Below are 19448 nucleotides of genomic sequence, written 5' to 3' on the forward strand. Positions count from 1 at the left end.
GGCTTCAAACAGTTCCTTTAATTAATCATTGATGTTAGCTTTCATTTGCATCTAGTATTGTTAATGTTTTAATCAACTTACTATTACACTTAACATACTTAACTAAATTGTCTTACTTTCAAGTTCAACTAAACTTACGTAAATTGTGTAAACCAAAATCGATCATGTACCATGTGAAACAGCTAGTTCAACTGGGCAGACAAATGGAGCATTCCAAAGCAGGAGAATGCATGGTTTTCAGATTGGTATATGGAAACGTTTGAGTGTATATGACCAAAATACAGAAATGTGGGTGTTTAATTAGGCTAATTGGAATGTACTGAATCAACCTTTGAACTGGGCCAAATCACAACCACCAAGCTGACTGTCTCTGCCAACTTTATTATCTTAAAATTGTAAGCATTCCCGGATTTCCTTTTTGCAGAATAGTCTAAATGAACAGTTACCCTCTTAAACCAGTGTTGCACCATATTGCCCTTTGCGATCTGCCATAGCTCCTGCCAAGCTCAGTCTCCATCGCACAAAAGGATCTTCAGTGCCTTCCAGTTATTAGCCCCTCCTCACAAAAGTACAACAGCAAAACCCAAAGACACTGATTGCTGGCGAACACTCCAAATATGATTCCCTTATAGCTATTAATATGTATGCCTTAAATAGCAGCACACCGCTAAGCAGCTTACGATGATTATGAAAAGAATGTTCCCTCGGGGGCATAATATGGCACTACTGACAGTATGAGCCCAGATTGGTCTTTACCCAGATTGGCGGTATACTTACGTCAAGGATTCGGCAGTCTCGGAAAGCTGGTGGGAGGGAAGATGGGGCAGAGGCAACCAGCTAGCGTTCGATAAGCAGCTAGCCGTGAATGAGAGACAAGCATGAAAAGTGCGCTTTAGAGATTCACCGGCGAGTGGGGAGGCAGATAGGGCAGGTGCCTTTGGTTTACGCACTGTTCCCGCTCAAATGAGACACGGAGGAGACATTGTCCAAGCTTGTCCAGGTGGGGGACCTGTCAACCCAAAACCGGGGCTTAGCAGTGCAGCGCTCCAAGCTAAAGATTAAGACCCAACAAGACATTTTTTTCTCCTCCGCTCAAAGCTTTATTTATAACACTTTTTTTTCTTTTTTTTTCCAACTGCCAGTGCTTCACGTTATATATTGATAATTTGCGTCTGACAGGTGCAGAGACGGTTTTAGACGCCCCTGTCGTCAGAACATATCGCAGGTACAAGTGATCCTGCCTCCTCTGCTCCTGACTGGCATGGCCTCTGAGACAGGTGAAAGAACAACATAAATCGCATACTTTCAATGATTTTTAAATACGACACCTATGACATTATGCTCGACCTGTCTTTTAAAGTCATTTTTCATTGCATTTTTTGGTTTTGTCTATTTGATGAGTTAGGGTACCTGTATAATGATAATGTTTAAAAGGTGTCTGTCTATTTTAAAACCTCAGATAATTCATATTTTTGCTTTGATGGATGGGAGGATTACTGATCAATACCTCTCAGCTTTTGCACAAGGCAAGCACACTCCTAGCGCTGAGCTAATCTCCCACTACGCCAACCCATTTCTCTTTGCAATTTAAATAGGTGTTTTTCCACACCAATGAAGCTATTTTCAGATTGTACACATTATGTCCCAGTTACAACAAGTGTTTTTAAATGTGCAAATGTATGAAGACAAACCAATTATGAACCAATAACAATAAGACAATGTTATATCTATAGGCCTAAGTATGTTGAAAATGAAGAGTTTGAATGAATGTGTATATATGTTACATTATTTACTCCGTGTTTTACAGCGTTTGATAAAAGCTGAGCCATGCCCACATCTATAATAGCCACACATTGGAACAGTATAAAATAAAATACATATTAATATATACAACTATATATTTTTCTTGAATGTAACTTTGGAGTTATGTGGTGGCCTTGAAACTTAAAAGTATTTAAGTACACTTTGAACACAGACACAAGAATGTGTGTTTCATTCATTCTTTCATCCATTCATCTTCCATCTTTTTCCACTTGAAGTTACGCGTCACTGGAACTATGGGCTCTTTTTGTCAGACAGGAGAATTTAATTGCTTTATATGTTTCATTTACTTCCTGTTGCCTTCCACAGAAGCGTCACATGGTGTACTGAGATGTCTTGTTACTTACGCCCCCTACTGTCGGAAGCCTTCTCCAGGACTGCACCCCATGTGTGATAAGGTGTAGGCTCCTCCGTCTCGATTTTTGCTTTGTTTGCTTTGGGATCTCGAGGACCTCTCTGGTTTCAAAACTCACATAGACACAACCCTCTTTCTCATTCTTTCCAGCCATTTGGTTTATATTTTGGACTACAGGATGTAGGGATGGCAGTAGCTCAGTTGGTCGACTGGTCGTCCACTGATCCATCCAAAGGTCGATCCCAATTTCAACATAAAACATCATTGGTAGAGTGGTCAGATCCACTGACACATAGGTTGGCGGTGAGATTCCAGCTCCCACAGATGAATACTACCATAGTGTCCTTGGGCAAGAGCAAGTGGTTCCTTGATGTTAAGCACTTTGAGTGTCTTGAAAGGTAGAGAAACTATATAAATGTGACCATTTACCATTGTACAACGAACACCGTTAACAATGAACATGTGTCATTCAATTATACCTATGTGCAAGACTGAATACCATGTAAATCTACTGAGGTCACTTTACTGAGATTTATTCTGTTCATATGCTGCACTGTCTCTCTTATTGTACATAATAGTCAATTTTTTATTAGAGTATATTTTTAGTTTATTTTCTAAGTCTATTTTTTTTATTATTTCAAGCTATTATCTATCATCTTGTTTTATTGCATGTTACCATTTTCCTGCTGTTCTTGAACTGTGCGGTGCAATACTGGAATTTCCCCACTGTGGGACTAATAAAGGCATATCTTATCTTATGAGAGGAAACTGGTGTAACACATAGAAGACATGTATAGACACCATCCAGATTTAGTGTTTTGACTTACCTGGTAATTAAACCACAACCTCCTTTTTGAAGCCAATATCACTTTGCCTCTGATTAATATTCTTTTTTTTGCTAATGTCATAATCCAAAATATCTTACCTCCACCCCTCTTCTCAAACAAAAACAACCTATTTATGAGCTTTCACCCTTTTCTCCTATGCAACAACATAGCAGTAGCTTGCAGTTTACATTTGATTAACTCTGGTGCCAATAGCCACCAGACCAAAGCAGAAAATAGGTTGGTGGAGTTTCTCTGTACGCTGTAATTGGTGTCTGCCTCTACTAAATTACCATGATATCCTCGCCCCTCCATTCTAGCTCTACTGACACTGATAAAACCTACCCTATGGTCTAACACATGTAGAAGAAGTCAGGTAGATGTCTGGGATGTCACGTAAGGTCTTCAAAAGTGGGTGCCCGGGTGCCAGTGCTCCCAGCATTTGAGCACATTTGTGTCCAATCAGGTCTGTCACACCACCATGCAAAAGTCTGCAGGTCAGATCAAGGCTGGAAGATATTTTGCATGGCCTATTTCTGCAAAGTGTAGTTCCTCCATATGATAAATGTAGTCCATGGTTGTTTTTTCAGCTTTGAGTAAATTGCATTAGTGGTAGTGCCATGTATTTGTATAAGAATGCTGGTGTAGAAATGTGTTCAAATGTCTTTTTTAATCTTTGTTTTTCTGATGTTCATGTTTGGATGAGGGATGGAACATACAAACAGAGATTAGAGTGGAAATTGAATGGTTCAAAAGTTCAAATTGAATTTTTGAAATGTAATTAAGAATATTTTAACAATTGATTTTGATTTTTTTTTTTTTTTTCAACAGATGCCCTTCACATCAACAGTGCTTTGATAATGGCATGGATTTATTATTGTTCTTTCCAAGATTCTCAAAGCTCTACTGTATACCATTACTCACTTAATCTTCAAATATTCTTCACCTAAGCCAGGGGTGTCAAACTCAATTTCAACGAGGGCCAATTTGCATAGATGTAAAAAAAAAAAAAAAAAATGTAACTGCCTATCTACTGATAAACATACATTTTAATTTACCTTGTCGCGGGCATGGCGGGTCAGATTCCGCCCCTGGGCCTTTAGTTTGACACATGTGATCTAAGCTATACATCTCATTCCTACAAAGTGGTCTTGCCCAAGGACACAACAACACCATGCACCTGAGCCACTGTCACCACAACTTGACACCATGAAAGGGCATCCAACGTAAAAACAATGTTCAGTTTGTTTCACACTGAACTTACGAGTGTACACCACCAATTATTCCTTTGCCTGGATTGTTCCACAGTATAGCATTAATATAATCTATCTACTATTTAGTCATTAGTCATCAAAAACACAAAAAAAAAAAAACATGCATTTTTAGACAAGCAGATGTCATACCGCTCTTCAGAAAACAAAACCTTTAATACAAGAAAAAGGTCACATTTTGGGTGGCCTATTTCGGAAAAGTATAGCTCAAATTTGTCTTCAATTTTCAAATAAATTACCACCAGCTTCTATAGCCATATTTAAGATATAGAGACCCGTCTACATCACCTTAAATGTCCTGTTAACTACCCGCACAATAGCAGCTTTGGATAGTAGCCCATCTAGGGTCAATTCTGCCTGTTAATCCAAATAAGTCAAATATGGTAATATGTGCATTGAGACCTGTCTAAGCACCTCCTGAATGAAACCCGACAATAGCCTTACCTCTAACCCTGTGTTTATCGCCTCAATTATCCTTCTATCTGCTCTGTGGCACCAGGCATTTCGGACCACTCCACTGTACCAGATGAAAGCAGGTGGAAGAGAGCAGAGAGAGACGGTCAAAGACTCTCATTTAGGCGCAAAAGGAGGCAGGTATTATTAGCACATTTAGCCCAAAATTGGAAAATAATGAAGAAAGATTAAAGCCCTCCCTGTATTTTGGATGATCCCAAATGGACAAGCAGTACCGCAGTCCACAATAGGCCACAGAGAGTCCCAGACACTATTATGTGGGACAAATGAGAGAGTGACGACGTGAAAGTAAGAGCTGGAGGGAGTAGAATGAGATCTCTATACTTGGGCTTTTGGGGTTTTGTGTTGCAGGACAAGGCATGATGCTCACTGTCTTAAATGAAGCCTATTATGGTGATTATCAGCAATGAATGGTTTTCAGAAATGTAATAATTAATGCTTAAAGACGCCACCTTCCTTAAAAAATATTACATTAGCTGAAACCAGACACAAAAATGATCAAAGTATCAAAATAAACAAAAAGCTTTCAGTGGGTTATTTTGTATGTCCCTTTGTCGCAACTATATTTTATACTCAATCTTCAATGGCGGATGTGTCTTGCCAAAGGACACAATGTGAATATGCCTAGATGACTCACCGGCCCCTTTCACATTCTGATCAAAGAAGAGTCTGGAACCGGACAATGGAGGGTGAAAATCCTCCATCCAATCTTGAGACAGTCCAACCACAGCCACTAACTTGTATCACGTGTTCCTCAAATGCAGAAGACGTCTCCTCCCAAATATTCTTGTAACATTCAGAACAATATATAACTTATTTTACCTGAGAAAAATACAAATATGCTGCTTTGATTGTTGATTCTGCAAAAATGTGCGTTGTTTTTCAGTCCTTTTTGTTGTTTTTTCCCCTTTTTTACGTGTAAGCAGCCATATTTGTTTTTGACACAAATGGACCATCCTCGTCTTTGTAAAGTTTTGTAAAGTGTGTGGTTCAGTGATCATATGGAGAAACTCCTCTTGACCCCTGCACAACTTACTCCTAAAGTATTGACTCCATGTTATGATAGACCTTTTAACAAACTGACCCAATATGTATTCACTGTACAACTGTATTCACATTACTCAATTTGCCATTTTAACCCTATTTCCACAAAGGTTAATCAGACCTCTTGTAAGTGTTGCTTTTCCGGCCATAAACAAACTCAACTTTATTGCTGAGTAAACAACATTGGCCTTGTTTGATAAAAAAAAATAAAGGAAGTCTGCAGTTTCATGTTTACCATTGAAGGGAAGTTGAATAGCACTTTTGAACTGCCCGTGCTAAAGGTAAAACGCACATCAGACCAAAAGCCAACCACCGACTACAGCCTCCATCACCTCCACCCTAAGCTGAGCGAATACGCACAACCGGGTCAAAACGCATTTCTGTCACAAGTTATTGGGCAGCTAAGAGTGCGCGAAATCCTATGGCGCGATATTCTTCTCGGCAAATCTCCAACTGTGAATAACACAAGCCAAGCAATTTAAGCAGGGAAGGTCATAGCAAAGTATAACCAAGAAAATTGCCAAAGGAGGAAAAAAAACAGTTCTTTCGGAGAGTGAAATAGATGAGTGGAGATGAGAAAGTTGACGGCTACCCAGGCAGCTCTACAAAAAGTAATGAATATCCCTCGGTGTGCAGCGATTTTGAGGAACTGTCACTCTGAATGAAGTGAGATAAAAATTATATTTGGGGCCGATAAAAAAGCCCAAACGGATACAAAGGCAGAAAGGACACATGTCTGCCAGATGCCGGGTTTAATCCAAGACAAGGGCTGACAGAGGCACCATCAAACGTCACGAGCACTGAGGCGTCAAAACACTATTATTATAAGACACATAGAGAAGCAAAAATACTGTGCTGGAATAAACAAAACATGAGGAGAAGAAAATCTGACCAGAAAGAATTCAAGGGGACGTATTATGTAAAACTTTCTTTTATGAGATTTTAACCATGTTACAACAGCGTTTTAGAGCCAAAGTTTCAATTGTTTCATGCATGTGAGTTTGTCTTACTAGCCAGTCCCTTCTGTATTCTCTTTGAATCTATAAGGGTCTGTAATTGGACCACAGAGCAGGAAAAATCTCTGTCCTAACTTAGAACTGTCAAACCACAGCCGCTACAACTTCTTTTACATGAGATAAATAAAAGTACGCTGCTTTGATTCTTGATTTCTCAGTCCTCTGTGTTGTATTTTTTCCTTTTTACCCAGAAGCCGCCATGTTTGTTTTGACACAAACGGACCATGCATTTCTCTGATTGGTTAATCTGCCTGTCAGTCATACCCATATGAAACTCAGTAGACAAACATGTTTCCAGACCCATACATCTTTGCATGTGGCTGGACAGGTAACATGTAAGTAATCCTGTGTTGTCCTGCACTGGAAGCTTGAGTGCTCAGAAAATGTCTGTTTTCACCTACCCCCTATCTCTTTTTTTTCTGCTGCTTGCTAGAGTGAAATGTTTAAATCTTTCATTCCTACAGTTTTGAACAAGAAGTAAATTGACCTGTTTTAGATCAATATTGTGGCTTATAACAAAAAAAAAGTAAAATAATGATCTACACATGTTTTACCAGGAAAAATTATAATATGTCTTCTTTCAGGTAAGTTCTAGTAATAAAACTGATTTGGGTGTCTTTTTTTTCAAAGTTTAATCTTGTTTTTTAGGGACAAATTGACAGGTAAAACATTGTGTGTGAGATGGGTCAGGTTTCACTATTGAGGTGGCTAAATTCAGGCAAGAAAATGGGTATAGCATATGTGCAATCAAATATATCTAATTAAAACTTTGTTCATGGCACTAATAGATGCATTTATCAGTTTAACAAAATTGTTCCGTAGCACTTTATAATTTTTTGTAATAAACTTTGGCTAATGCAACTTTATGGACATTGTTGCCTGCTCACTATAACCGATTTTCCCCAACACATTTGTTTCATAATTTATAATCCCAATGTCTATTATGATGGCAAACCATAACCCCTCACTCTATATAAAACACCATTGTAAGCCTAAACCAAATCTCTAAACCCCAAAAGACTTCTTGACTATCAGCTAAACAATTTGCATTGGCCTGTCTGCAAACACAGGACCTATCTACAAATGTTCACCAAGTTCTGATCCTCCCCTCGCCCCTTTTATCTTTCCCATTTCTTTTGTCGCCCCGGATGAATTGAGCAGCCGTTGATTCCGCCTTGTGTCGCGGAAAATACCATGTCCTTCGCAAAAATAATACAGTCGCGCCTCTCATTCCAAAGTCTTAACGCTTTTTCCTTGAATAAATCATCCGTATCTATTGAGTGCCTTTCACTACACAACACAACCCCATCTTTCAAACAGGAAAGAAAGGAGTCTTCAAGCTGGAGAGTTACCTTGTATGGAGTGGAATTAAGGGCCATTTGCCAATATTGTGGATCAACTATGGCGAGAATAAAAGCGGCATTCTTGTGTTACCTGGCCGGGGAATAGAGCCTCAATAGACTTCAAACAAGGACCAGTAGACAATCCGTCCCATTGATTTTTACTTGAGGGACCTTGGACTTTCGCAACAAACATTTTCCAGCAATGACGGACATAAAGAGAAGCCATTGAATAGGCGTTGTATTACCCTCTTGCCCCTTGTTGCGGAGAATGCTGGCTCCTCATTGTATGCCAGTGGGTGACCTCAATCTCATAATTTAACACTGTGCAAGCGCGGAGCAAAAAAGTGGCTACGACAAGCGGTGGCTGCTGTATTGTTCCTAAGCTGTTTATACGCGTTTAGATACACTGGGTGTTGTAGTGTGTTTGAATCACCTTCATATGCCCTTATGTGTTTATTGGGGACTAATACAGAAGAAATCAATGAGGACATTATGTAAAGAATACAAGGTGCACTATAGAACTTTTCATGAAGATGTCATTGCCTGGAATGTTACACTGTATGTCATTAAACTTATTTTACAGGTGTGTTTTTCAAGGTATTTCTTTCCAATAAAATACATAAAATCGAAAAAAAATGCAAGATAGATAAGTTTACTGTGGAATTTTCCAAACAAAGCAATAACATCGAGACAAGCAGCAATATGTAAATTGTTGTGAAAAGTTTTATTTTAATTAGTATTTTAAGTAGTAAGTAGAAATATTTTGTCCTATGTCTCATCACTGCCATGATGAGTGATGACACATGGCAAATGTGTCCTGTGATGTGTAAAATGAGTTCCACTAGTCGTGGATATCAGTCTCTGTCCTTATTGATACTTGAGAAAATTGATATTAATATGACAATATGTTGTATTTCACTGATCTTTAATGTCCAGTGTATGGAGTATTTTGTGTCCATTACTGTTTTCTGCTTGCCTTCAACTTGCCAGTAGGACTACAAATGAAAATGAGTCTAGCACATTTACATGCTAGATTAACACGTTTTATTTGCACAGAAAAAAAACTAAAAAAAAAAAAACTAAAAAAACAACACACCTTTCCTTGAACCTCTACCTTCCCCTGCACGGGAAGGGGTTTGGGGCATAGGGAGGAGTTTGAGCGCCTTTCAGTTTTTACGAATGATCCCAGGAGATATGTTGTTGGCCAGCATGCTCCTGGTAATTTCATCAAAAAAACAAACGAAAACAAAACAGGTCAGACCAAGAACGGTTTATGAATAATTACATCACCTGGATTGGTGTCACCCGGGCCCCACGTGGAGCCAGGACTGGAGCAAGTACTCGAGAGAGTGTGTCTGGTGGTTGGGCCTTCCACAAGTCATATACTATTGTGGAACATTCCAGGCAAAGTAACAACATCTCCATGGAGAAAAGGTTTTGGAACCTCCACCTAAAAACTTACATAATGCCCCTTTAATTAAGCAAATGTAAGTATAACTAATACTCACTTATGAACTTAGATATGCAGTAAATGAGTAAACTGGCCTGTAAGACTGAAATAGCATCTTCCTGCTTGGGTCTGGCCTCATCAGTGTCCAGCCCTGGTGCTTGTGCTTCTTTGTTGCCATAGTAAAACTCTGCCTCTGCTCTCTCCCAGGTGCCCAGACTCCCACCTGACTGACACTGCACTTGAGCTCTGCTTCAGTCTCCAGCCCCGCTAACAGCCTGATAAGACTCTTATCGCCTCAGGAGTGAAGATTTGGCCTCAATCCAAGAGAACCAGCGGAGCAGCAAAACCACTGTCTAGACACTTAAGGTGAACTAAAAGCAACAATGGCCCGTTTGACAGGAAATACTAAAGGCCTGTCTCTGCGGCGCGGCACAGCGAGGAGCCTGTACTTCAGACAATGTCTTTGTGCGGACGCGCCTCTCCAAATCCTCTCTGCTGCTCTCATTCTCCATCACCATCCACCAGGAACCTGCTCTGCACCGGGGAGGGCCAGGGCCCTCTCTATCCCGCAATGCAATGCTCCTAATGGCTCAAGTTCATGTTTTAGAATGTGATGATGTCAAAAATTCAAATAGAGGGCAAGGACCAATATTTCTGTGAATGAGCAACAATTTCTGAAAGAAGTGACCAAACTGAAAATATAGAAAATGCTCAGTACTTAAGCTAATAGTTACAAGTTACAATGTGGATGTTTTCATAAACTGCAGTGACATACATCATAAACCAAACAAAAACACTTGGATCACCACCACATGATGTGGACAGGTAGAGTCATTATATTTTTATTTGACATTTAGTTCATTTTAAACAGCAATATAGATATAAAATGGCTTGATAGAAACAGGTCTTTTGTTTCTTGTTCAAAACTGTAGAACTTAATTTTTGCAAATTTTCATTTATGTGTTTTTATTGTTGAAAATGCTTATGTGACATTTATGAATCCTATATATGACCATGAATCTGAATAATTGCAAATATGTAGAGATGTGGATGGAGATGGACGAGGTACCAGTGGATGAGGTACCCCTGGACAAGGTACCCCTGGACGAGAGCGCTCTGGTTCGAGGGCCAAGCTCGCAAATCAGGTCCAAATGAGCCAATCACTGGACCTCAGGCTCAAGTCTCAGGAGAGGATTGACCAAGAGAAAAACTTGGAGATCCAAAATCTCACGATGCCCTCCAAAAGAAGGACAAAGGACTGCAACATGAGACTGAGGCTCATCAGCAGAGAAGAATCCTGCATCTCAAGACATTGCAGGAGATGATGGGAGTGAAAAAGGAGCTTCACAAGATCAAAAAAGTCACAGCAAACACAAACATGGCAGATGTGGAGTTTCAAAAAGTCACTGCTTTACTCCAAGAGAAAGAGAAGGAGATGGTTGCCCACATAAGTGCCCATAAACAGCTGAGAAACCTGTACATCAGTGAAGGACAGGAGAACATGCAGCTGAAACTGGAGCTTCGCAACGCCAAAAATTTGACAGCAAAAATGGAGTTGGAGTTGCAAAACGTCAAGGACAAGCTCCAGAGGAAAGAGAAAGAGCTGGATAGCGTCACCAGTGTACATAACAATATCAGTCCAAGAAGGAGGCGTGCTTCCTAAAAATGGAGGAGAAGAATCTTGAATGTTCTCTTAAAAAAAGCAACAAAGGGCACAGCAACCCGCTCAACTGAAAAGATGAGTGGAGGATGGGAGGAGGCGGCCTGGGTGTTACCAGCGCTAAGGCAGCTCCAAACATGACCTTTGATCCCTGCATTGAGACCAAATAAATCTCAAACTATTTTAAATATTTATTATTTGTGTTTTATTGTTTTGCACTCCAAACCTGACTTACATGTTGCCGTATAACTGGTCAGTATTATGAAGGATATTGGTGAATTCTGAAGTAAAAATAAAATTCAAAAAAACACTCAAGTAAAAGTATTAAAGTACCTGTTTAAAAGTGTATTTAAAGAGTTAAAAGTAAAAGTGTTTAGCTGTTTTAAGATTTTGAGATCTTATAAAGCAGGGGTGCCTAAACTCTTCACCGAGGGCCAATAAAAATTGGTCTGACCCCCCCCCGGGCCATAGTTTGGACACCCCTGCCTTACACCTTTTTGCATACCCTGTGCACATGCGCCCTCTACTGGCCACAACACCACTTGTCCTGTACCTTCTTTCTGTTCCTCCTACACAAATGCACCACAGAAGTGCTGACACTGCCAAAGAAACGCTCCCATCCATGCTTCCATTCTCCCCCCAAAATCACCCAACACGGTACTCATCAAATAGATTTAAAAAGGCACAGATATGCACATGGTCACAGCCAATGCAGGACAAATATGGGAGCAAATTTATTTATTCAAGGCTTAAAGTTGAGCACAAATTTCAGATGCTGGGTCTATTCTATGGCCCGTGTAGAGGACAGGGCATTGAGAGCCATGGAAATGTGTGCCTTGATTGAACTGTGCCAGTCTACATCACTCGGGATTGCAGTCTGGTCTCCCTCTGCTGCCAGCGTCCCAAATCCAAATTGACCTAGGCGCAGATGGGACCCCCTCTTTTTGGAAATATTTTAAAATCAAATATGAAAATGAATGGTTTGAGTTTCGTGTGAGCGGGTGTTTATTACATTGTGAGGACTCAAATATGTATACATGTTCAATTCGTGGGGACCTCCTTCACTTATGGGGGAAGAAATCAGATCCCTATGATGTAAATCCTTTATTATTAGATCAACAACATGGTTAAGGTTAAGATCAGTCTACAGGAAATTAATGCAAGTCAATGTAATGTCCCCAAAAACATGGAAACCCAACATGTGTGTGTGTGTTTTGTATCAGAACTGCGAATTGAAAACTTGTTCAAACTGAGTAGTGCCAACACGACAGCATGACAGTTCGTAGTGTAAGGTGAGGCAATATGTAATTTGAAGCTTGAAATGCTGCTGATTATATAGAATGTTCCGCAGTATGGCATTTAAATATCAAAGCCAAGCAATAACATCTCCATGGAGACAAGCAGACAAGTTGCACCTTTACTTAACACAACCATTCATTGTTATAATGCTCCTCTATTATTCTTAATTTGAGTTATTTTCTGATATGAAAATCTAAACGATAAAGCCTGTCTGTCTATGAAGGTTTGCCCATGTTAGTTTGTAGTAAATATTCGACAAACTGCATGTTGTTTCCAGCATGATGGAATTGAAATGTCCAATGTTAGATTTATTATTAATTTTTGTATATTCTAGGCTATTAGCGCCATCTAGTGGGTGATGAAAGCCCATCAAGCACCAAAATCCAGGTCAGTTTGACAATAGATTTTTCATATTGGGCCAATAATTCCTTAATGTGTTGTTTAAACAAAATAACACAGTAGAAAAAAATTATGCCACATTCATTTCACCTTCACAATTCAAAATATTAATGTACTTTATAATTTGTTGACAGATATTTCACATAATGAATATGAAAGAAATAATATGAGCTAGTTTTATACATATTTTGTTAACCTGTTTGCTCCAACTTTGGCTGAGTAAAAGTACAAGATACCAGAGCAGATGGTAGTCGACATTCACACTATAACTGCTCAGAGACACAAATCCACCACTCAAATGTTTTTCATTTTGAAAAATCAAAACTGTCTTTCCTCCGAGGCAACTTGAGAAGCGCACCTGAGGCCACCTGGATCTCGCTCTTAAGACTTAAGCCAATGCATCCCCCTCCAATCACCTGCTATCTTAATCTGTCAGCCGACTCCATTACAGCATGTAAAAATTGCTTTTCTTGCCACCAGCGTTCGTTGTAAATTTATCTTAATTGTGTCATGATTACGCCTTTAAGCCGACGGTGTGAGCCTTACCTAACGTTATTCAAATGCTCTCCTCATCTCCCAAAGAGGCAAAAAGAGAAATAACCCTATCTCTGCTCCTTTCTGTCAAGTATTTTAAAAGCTATATGTAAGACCAAAAAGGAGGGGATTCAAAGAAGGTCTACATTGAAGGAAACGATAAAGGCGATGAACAGGATGGTTATCACTGTGTCTGCTGCCACAGTTTGAAATTATAATTACAAAGAGGACTTGATAAAGCAATTACTAAGGCAAGTGTGGGTTAGGGTGACTTATGTTCACTGGGATATATTTGAAATGGATACTATAGGTAAGGTTTAGGTGTTTATTGTTCACATAGAGAAATGTGCTCTCTGTATTTGACCCAGCATTCATCCAAGTGTCTGGAACCAGATCAGATGTTGCTAAATATTGAACAGGAGTTAGTCCATTGTGCATATCTCAAATATATTAATGCATACATATAATCACATTTTTATGTAATTAATAATACAATACCAAAATTTTGACTACTTAATCTTTTTATGATGGAGGTCAATACATTGAAGGTTTGATGAGAAATTTGATTGTATATACTTGGAACTCTAGCTCCATCTAGTGCCAGTACGGTTGCCCTACATGTCGCAGGAACAGAAAGTGACTCAATTAGCCTTATAACTGAGAAATAACTGATTTAAATTATTTGATTTTAGCCTATGTAAAAGCATTCTTTGAAACTCTATATTCTTATTTGCAAGTAATCACCAACATGACACAGTTGAGATTGCAATGTTAATTTATTCTTAGTCACCTTGACCGTGAAATAAACATTAAAATCACTTTATCCTGAATTTAAATAATTTCAAATCAATTCAAAATGAATTGAATAAATAAATAAATTAATTAATTGATAGTTGCATCAAATATCCAAATGTAGAAAGAGCCTTGCATTTTTTCAATATTACTGAAATAATGCTGACGATTACAAAAATAAATATCTATTATTGTTATTATTATTATTTATGTATTTTTTTGTTATGTTCCTCCTGTGAGCTCGGTCCACTAGAGGGCGTGACTCTGTGCACTGCCGCGCAGAAGAAAACAAGCTTAGAAGTCAACAGTGATGCTAAGCTAACTGATGCTACAATCCCTCAACTCTGGACTTTGGCACGCTTTTCCTCTACTTTTACCTGTTTGATTGTAGTATTTTAACAATCGGAACCACATTAAGACTGATGACTCACTGAAGACAAATTTTAAAGATAGAAACAGTATGGAAATCGTACTCAATGATGGATATTCTTCGAAGCGCTAGCAAGAAAAGCAGTGTCAGATTGAGTGATATTATTTAACAATGATGCTCTTTACAAAAAATCCAAGCACATCGTGTAAATAACTATAATTTTCACACTCAAAAACATGAAGCTCAAAAGCTAGCTAATTCCCTGCATTTAGTTTGGCTTGGAGAGAGTCTTGATCGTGAAAAGTGAGTGATACTTAGCCGCAGTAGCAGGCTGCAGTGTGGGGATAACCTCCTGCACCAGGATCAGAGGCTGTGAGTGAGTTTGATGGGTCTTCTTCGGATCATGATGATGGCCCCGAAGTTTTACCTCCTGGCTCTGCTGGCTTTTGGAATTGCCGTGCTCTTCATAGAAAATCAGATCCAGAAGCTTGAGGAGTCCCGAGCCAAACTGGGTAAGAACAATCAAAGCTTCCTGACGTCTGCCAAAGTTTTGAATGAAGCAGCTAACATTGAGTTGAAGTTGTATTGTAGGTATTTGTTGTCGATTGTTTTTACATTGTCTTGATAACTATATTCAGATATTAATTTTAATAATGAATGTGCTAAAACATGACAAATGTCTTGAATGAGGTTCAAGTATTGAACAAAACTTGAATGAGCCATGCAAATAACCATAGAAATATCAATCTATCCCCTTGGTTGATATTCTGTTTTGCATATCCCCTAGCAAAAATTGAAATATTATCAATTTTACATATATGATCCATCAGTTATCCTAAACTGCTTTCATATGACTGGACTGGGACATGTTGAGGGACATGTTGAGACAGATGGGTCATAAATAACATAAGTAGGGACAAGTGAGGGCAGGTTTCATTCATTCATTTAAAAAAATGTACTTACTTACTTTGTTAACACTATTAATATACTAAACTGATACTAAAATTGCATTTTATAGACATTGTTTATTGTCCAATTTGAAAAATGTTACACAATTGTCTTTAGTACAGCTCAATATATCACAATTTAATCAAAATAGCTATTTGATTTGGCACAATGATTACATTTCAGTTATTTAGGTAATAAAAGGTCACCCTCAAACAAAATAATCCTGCTAAATCTATACAAACGCTTTCTGAAATAGTTTTTATTTTAATCTTCCCTCAATTGTCAATGCTCCAGGATGTGTCTAAAATATGCTCTGTATTTAATTATAAGTGATACTGGTTAGACTGGCAATGCACTGTACATGGCTGTTGCACACTTACGCAACATAATTTTGGATTTAAAAAAACTAAATTAATTTAGGAATTAATAATCTGATATGTTTCAAAATGTACCCCTATCGATTTTGTGGTTTAAATAAATGATGGACAATATGGTGTAATATCTCAATTTTCTTTGCGCGAAGGTAAAACAAAGCAAAACAAAACAAAAAATAAAATTACATTCTTCAGTTATTATTGGCTTCTTCTGACTTTTCATTATTATTGGTACTTTTGGGTCTTTTTTGGGATTTGAATCTTTTGGATCTGTTCATATCAAAGAGTCATGGCTCTTATTTATGTTTTTTTAAATGACAGAAGCCAATGTGAGAATTACAAACTAATCAGAGATTCAGATTTGTTTCAAATGGTTCAAATTGAGAGTGGGAGTGTGTTATTTACACTCTGAAACTGTGCATAATCTAAATAAAATGTTGCACTACAGTAATGGTAATTAAAAACAGTTTTTAATGTCATTATGGCATCAGTTATTACGATGCCAAATATGTTTATAGTGCAGAAAGCTGTCACTCGTGTTGCCTAATCTGTTTCTGTGCTGATTCTCATGTTGGTTCAACATTAATCACTATAAAAATGCATACAAATTTGAAAGAAAAACATTTTATTCTTTTAAAACATGAGATCTGGTTCCAACCGTTCACTTTAAGGAACCGTTCAAAAGAGCCGACTTGTTTACAAATGTCACATCACTACTTATTTATTTATTAATCAAATGTCATTCACTGAGGCTGACAAATGGGAGGAGTGGGTGGGGAAATTTTGCCCGTGGCATATGTTCATGTTTGCAAATAGAGGTGTATTGACTGTATCCAGATTAGAAGAGAAGCATCACTTTGCAAATCACAGGAGCTGTGCATGTTCATAGAGTGCATAGTTAAAAGCTGTAATTATTGTTTTTAAATAGAAATATAAAACTCCATTTCAATTACTTTTTCTTTCTCGCCCAGCCCTACAGTTCCCTATTAGTTAGCTAGGAGGAAAGAAGTAGTTATTTAAATGGCGTAGCTCATCTGTAGCTCTCACAAACCCACTGTTAATATCTACATGCAAGAACTTCTGGGTTGGCAAAAAATATGAATATTACCTATGGATAGTATATATATTTATAAATATACACCCCCCCCCCCCACCACCAAGTTAATATTCAGTGCTCCGAGTGCCACCAGAACACCCAAACTTTCAGCTCTAATCACATCTAAAATAGACTAAACCATGGATAATGTGGTTCAAAGAATAATTAACCCAAAAGAAGACGAACAAATGAATGATTTGTGTCTAAATTAAAATGCTATGCTTTATTGTTCATGTGCAGAACAGTGAGGGGGGTTGAGAGAGGGTCTAGATGCACAGGAGCCTCCTGTACCACTTCCTCTTCTTCTTCTCCAGCTCCTGCTCCAGTGCTATATTCATCTCCTCCAGCTGGGAGCGGTGTTCTTCTGTGGTCTTCAGCTGTTGCTCCAACGCACTGCATCTTTCAATCTGCAAGAAGCGCTCTACCTTCAGCTCCTCACAGATCTTAAAGATGACCGTCTTCTCCTCCTCGAGTTCGGCTTTGATTTTCTTGTGCTGTTCTACCTCCTGCTGTAGCGCACTGTTCTTTATGACCAGCAGGGAGCGCTCTTCTTCTGCTCTTGTCAGTAGCTGGTCTGACACACTACATCTCTCCACCAGCAGGGAGCGCTCTCCCTTTAGGGCTTCACAGGTCCTTAAAATGGCAGCGTTGTCTTCGTATAGTTCAACTCTGCCACGTTTCTCCTGCTCCACCTCCTGCTGTAATACAGTGTTTCTTTCTGCCAGCAGGGAGCGCTCTTCCTGTGTTGCCTTCAGCTCCAGCTCCAGTGCACTACATCTCTCCACCAGCAGGGAGCGCTCTCCCTTTAGGGCTTCACAGGTCCTCAAAATGGCAGCGTTGTCTTCGTATAGTACAACTCTGCCATGTTTCTCCTGCTCCACCTCCTGCTGTAATACAGTGTTTCTTTCCGCCAGCAGGGAGCGCTCTTCCTGTGTTCTCCTCAGCTCCAGCTCCAGTGCACTATATCTTTCTGCCAGCAGGGAGCACTCTGCCTTCAGGTCTTCCACCTCCTGCTGTAGTGCGCTGTTCCTTTCGACCAGCAGGGAGCGCTCTCCTGCTGACCTCCTCAGTTGCTGCTCTAGGGTATTGCATTGTTCTTCCAGCTGGGAGCGCTCTACCTTTGACTTGCTCAGCTCCTCCTTGGTCTCCTCACAGGTCCTCAAAATGGCGTCCTTCTCCTCCTCCATCTTTTGGATCTGTGTTTCTTTGGTTTTCACTTGCTGGAACATCTGGACCGTCTCTTGTTGTTTGGTCTCCAGTTCCTGTTTCAGAGCAGACATGTCCGCTTTACGTCTCACCAGAGCACACTCCAGTTTAGCGTTCTGCTCCATCAGCGTTGCATTCTCCGTAGATTTCTCCTGCATTTTGAATTTCATGTCGGCAGCGTCTTTCCGCTTTTCTTTTTCCCACTTTTTGGATTTTTGGCGGGAATCTTTTTGACTTTGCTCTAATGTCTCTTTCATTTCTGCGACCTGTTTCTGCAAAGCTTCAATGGTGCCATCTTTGGACTGAAGCTGGAGTTTCAGTTCATCCGACTGGTCTATGAGTGCTCCTCTCTCCTCTTTCATTTTGTCTAGTTCAGCTTGGAGTTTTTGTGTTGTTTTGGCCATTTCAAATTCTAACATTATTGAGGCCATGCTCGTCTCATCTTCCTCCTCAAACCACTGTTGGGTTTGAGGCCCTAACTCCTCTGTCTCCAACTCCTCAAGAGTTACAGAGGTTTGGACCACCTCTTCAGATGGTCCAGAGGTCTGGTCTGGATCGGGGGAAGACATCTCCAGGTCATCCATGAAGTGGAATTCCTCGCTGTAGAGGAGTTCGTCGTCTTCAGACGTATAGTCACACCAGTTTTTGGACATGTTTGCTTCTCTGAGTTGGGTCGCTGCGTGCTCGTTCGAGTGCTGAGTTGAAGTGAGGTTTGGTTTGTGCTGCACTTACACTTACAGACTTTTCATTTAGAATCTGTCGATGTCATAAAGAAATAGAATGTTCCGTTGCCACGTGTTGCTAGGAGATGCCAGATGATGTCACATATAATAATTCCATATATGAGCATGAGTGTGTTGCTATAGTTACACATGAATGCCAACATATCAATGATTTATTTATATAATTGTTTATTAAAACTGAACTAAATAACATGTTTACCTCATTAAACATCTCTGTAAGTCAATGTCATGGTTAAATATGTATTTTTGGGAGGTTTGAAGCGTCTGTCGTCTCCACCACCTCTGCAATATGGCCGACACCACCAAAAAAGAGCTATTCTAGGAAAAACTTAGCTTATATATATATATATATATATAAGCTAAGTTTTTCCTAGTATAGCTCTTTTTTGGTGGTGTCGGCCATATTGCAGAGGTGGTGGAGACGACAGA

At 39.3% G+C, this 19448-nt stretch overlaps 1 protein-coding gene across 1 annotated transcript in view; it reads left to right on the forward strand.

Moving 5' to 3' along the window:
* Positions 1-14555: 14555 nt before the first annotated feature.
* The window catches only part of hs2st1b (heparan sulfate 2-O-sulfotransferase 1b), a 41156-nt gene continuing 36263 nt past the window's right edge, over positions 14556-19448 (forward strand). Inside the window, exon 1 of the mRNA XM_033965516.2 lies at positions 14556-15164. Within this exon, the coding sequence (XP_033821407.1) occupies positions 15038-15164 (127 nt within the window). The 5' untranslated portion in view covers positions 14556-15037. The remainder of the gene's footprint in view (positions 15165-19448) is intronic.

The sequence above is a fragment of the Periophthalmus magnuspinnatus genome, chromosome 4 (assembly GCF_009829125.3).
Source record: "Periophthalmus magnuspinnatus isolate fPerMag1 chromosome 4, fPerMag1.2.pri, whole genome shotgun sequence".
Taxonomy (NCBI): Eukaryota; Metazoa; Chordata; class Actinopteri; order Gobiiformes; family Gobiidae; genus Periophthalmus; species Periophthalmus magnuspinnatus.